Source organism: Perca flavescens, chromosome 7, assembly GCF_004354835.1.
Source record: "Perca flavescens isolate YP-PL-M2 chromosome 7, PFLA_1.0, whole genome shotgun sequence".
In the NCBI taxonomy this organism is placed as follows: domain Eukaryota; kingdom Metazoa; phylum Chordata; class Actinopteri; order Perciformes; family Percidae; genus Perca; species Perca flavescens.
The window spans coordinates 37,289,652-37,292,587 of record NC_041337.1 but is presented as its reverse complement, the minus strand read 5'-3'; the positions used below and the strand labels follow the sequence as shown (position 1 = coordinate 37,292,587).

The following is a 2,936-nucleotide window of genomic DNA, read 5'->3' as shown; positions in this document are numbered from 1 at the left end:
CCACTGCCACCACCACCACCATCAATACCACCACCGCCACCACCACCACCACCACCGCCACCACCACCACCGCCACTGCCACCACCACCACCACCACCACCACCATTGCCACCACCACCACTGCCACCACCACCACCGCCACCACCACCACCACCACCACCACCGCCACCACCACCACACACCACCACCATTACCACCACCACCACCGCCACCACCACCACCACCACCACCACACACCACCACCACCACCACCACCACCACCATGGCCACCACCACCACCACCACCACCACCACCACCACTGCCACCACCACCACCACCACCACCACCACCCACCGCCACCACTGCCACCACCGCCACCACCACCACCACCACCACCACCGCCACCACCACCACCACCACCACCGTCACCACCACTGCCACCACCACCACCACCACCACCGCCACCACTCACCACCGCCACCGCCAACACCACCACCACCACTGCCACCACCACCACCACCACCACCGCCACCACCACCACCGCCACTACCACCACCACCACCACCACCACCACCGCTACCACTGCCACCATGCACCACCACCACCACCACTGCTACCACCACCACCTCACCACTGCCACCACCACTGCCACCACTCACCACCAATACCGCCACCACCACTGCCACCACCACCACCGCCACCACCACCACCACCACCGCCACCACCACCACCACCACCGCCACCGCCACCACCACCACCACCGCCACCACCACCACCACCACCACTGCCACTACCACCGCCACCACTACCACCACCACCGCCACCACCACCACCACCACCACCACCGCCACCACTACCACCACCACCACCGCCACCGCCACCACCACCACCACCACTGCCACCGCCATCACTACTGCTCACCACGGCCACCACCACCCTGCCACCACCACCACCACCGCCACCACCATTGCCACCACCACCACTGCCACCGCTACCTACCCACTGCCACCGCACCACCACCACTACTACCACTGCCACCACCACTGTCACCACCACCACCACCGCCACTCACCATCCTACCACCGCACCACCACCACCACCACCACCGCCACCGCCACCACCACACTGCTACCACCACTACCACCACCACCACCACCACCACCACCACCACCGCCACCACCACCACCACCACCACCACCACCACCACCACCACCACCACCACCACCACCACCACCACTGCCACCGCCATCACCACCACCACCAACCACCACCACCACCACTGCCACCACCACCACTGCCACTGCCACCACCACCACCACCACCACCACCACCACCCACCACCGCCACCACCACCACTACCACCACCACCACCACCACCACTGCCACCACCACCACCACCACCACTGCCACTGCCACCACCACCACCGCCACCACCACTACCACTGCCACTGCCACCACCACCACCACCACCACCACCACCACCGCCACCACCGCCACCACCGCCACCACCACCACCACCACTGCCACCGCCACCACCACCACCGCCACCCTACCACCACCACCACCACCACCACCACCACCACCACCACCGCCACCACCACCACCACCACCGCCACCACCACCACCACCACCACCACCACCACTGCCACCACCACCACCATTGCCACCGCCACCACCGCCACCGCAATACCACCACCACCACCTGCCTACCACCACCACCGCCACCACCACCACCACCACCGCCACCACCACCACCACCACCGCCACTGCCACCACCACCACCACCACCACCACCACCGCCACCACCAACCACCACCACCACCACCACCACCACCACCACCACCACTACTGCTACTACACTACTACTACCACTACTACACTATCACTGCTACTACTACTACTACTACTACTACTAACTGCTACTGCCACTACAGTAGATGAACTGCTGTCGTCAGTCTGATACTGTGGGTGGATCTAGAATAATGACTAACATATTTTAAGACCCAACATATGATATTGCTGTTAAGTAAATTTAGCGCCGTTATATATGAAAGGTGAAAGCGTCTTTATTGGTTATCGCGTACCCGTTTTAAGTGGAAGTTTGTTGTTGACGAGTGGTACGTTACGAGCTGTTGGCACAACTTGCATTTACTTTTTGGATCATCTTTTACCATTTGAAAGTGCATTCACACTTTAGATTTTCTTTTTTCCAGACATTGTTAAGTAACGTTAATCTCCTCGTCTGATGCTCCTCGTCTGTCGCGGATCAGGAAAGTGAAACTTAAATCTTTCACAGGGGTGGTTGGATTTACACACACACACACACACACACACACGAAAAAATATTTATTGAACTTTCTTTTCTTTCTTTTCACGTTTTTTTTTACAGCATTATCATAATTAAAGGCTGTATATAACTTAATATAACCGTACAAAACCAGTAGTTCTGTGTGAAATTAGACATTGAGCACCCCCATATTACCAAAATGGTATGATCCTCGTTCCTTAATAACACTCGCGGAAGATCCGACTCAGAGATTGGTGGTCGAATCAGGCTCCGCATATCGATGCATCGAATCTTGACTATTCGGGTCACCCCTAATCATATTACACTGGAGCCTTCATCAGGCGTGTCTGGTGCGTTCACTTCCACGTTAAGCCCCAAAAAATATGAACAAGTTCACGAACTATCGTCCAATCGTTCAAGTACAACACTGGTTCCTGTAACTACTTGGTGGGAAAGAGGCTAATGTTGAATAGAAACGTCACTCAGGTAGATCTGTTTGAGATCACAGCCGATTGTAACAGGTGTACCCTAATTAAGAAGTGCACAGCGATAGTTTGAGCGTTCATTAAAACAAAGTGTTAACCCTTAATATTATGTTGTCAATGGTCAAAATGGCGGTGTAAATACACTCAAAAACAGTCAAAGAATGAGGTAAAACCAAAAAAGAAG

At 56.7% G+C, this 2,936-nt stretch overlaps 1 protein-coding gene across 1 annotated transcript in view; it reads left to right on the top strand.

Annotated features, from left to right (window-relative positions):
• Positions 1 to 538: 538 nt before the first annotated feature.
• The window catches only part of LOC114558601 (salivary glue protein Sgs-3-like), a gene marked incomplete at its 5' end in the record, with an annotated part of 3,677 nt that continues 1,279 nt past the window's right edge, over positions 539 to 2,936 (top strand). The window contains 2 exons of the mRNA XM_028582665.1: positions 539 to 694; positions 836 to 937. Of these exons, the coding sequence (XP_028438466.1) occupies positions 539 to 694; positions 836 to 937 (258 nt within the window). The remainder of the gene's footprint in view (positions 695 to 835; positions 938 to 2,936) is intronic.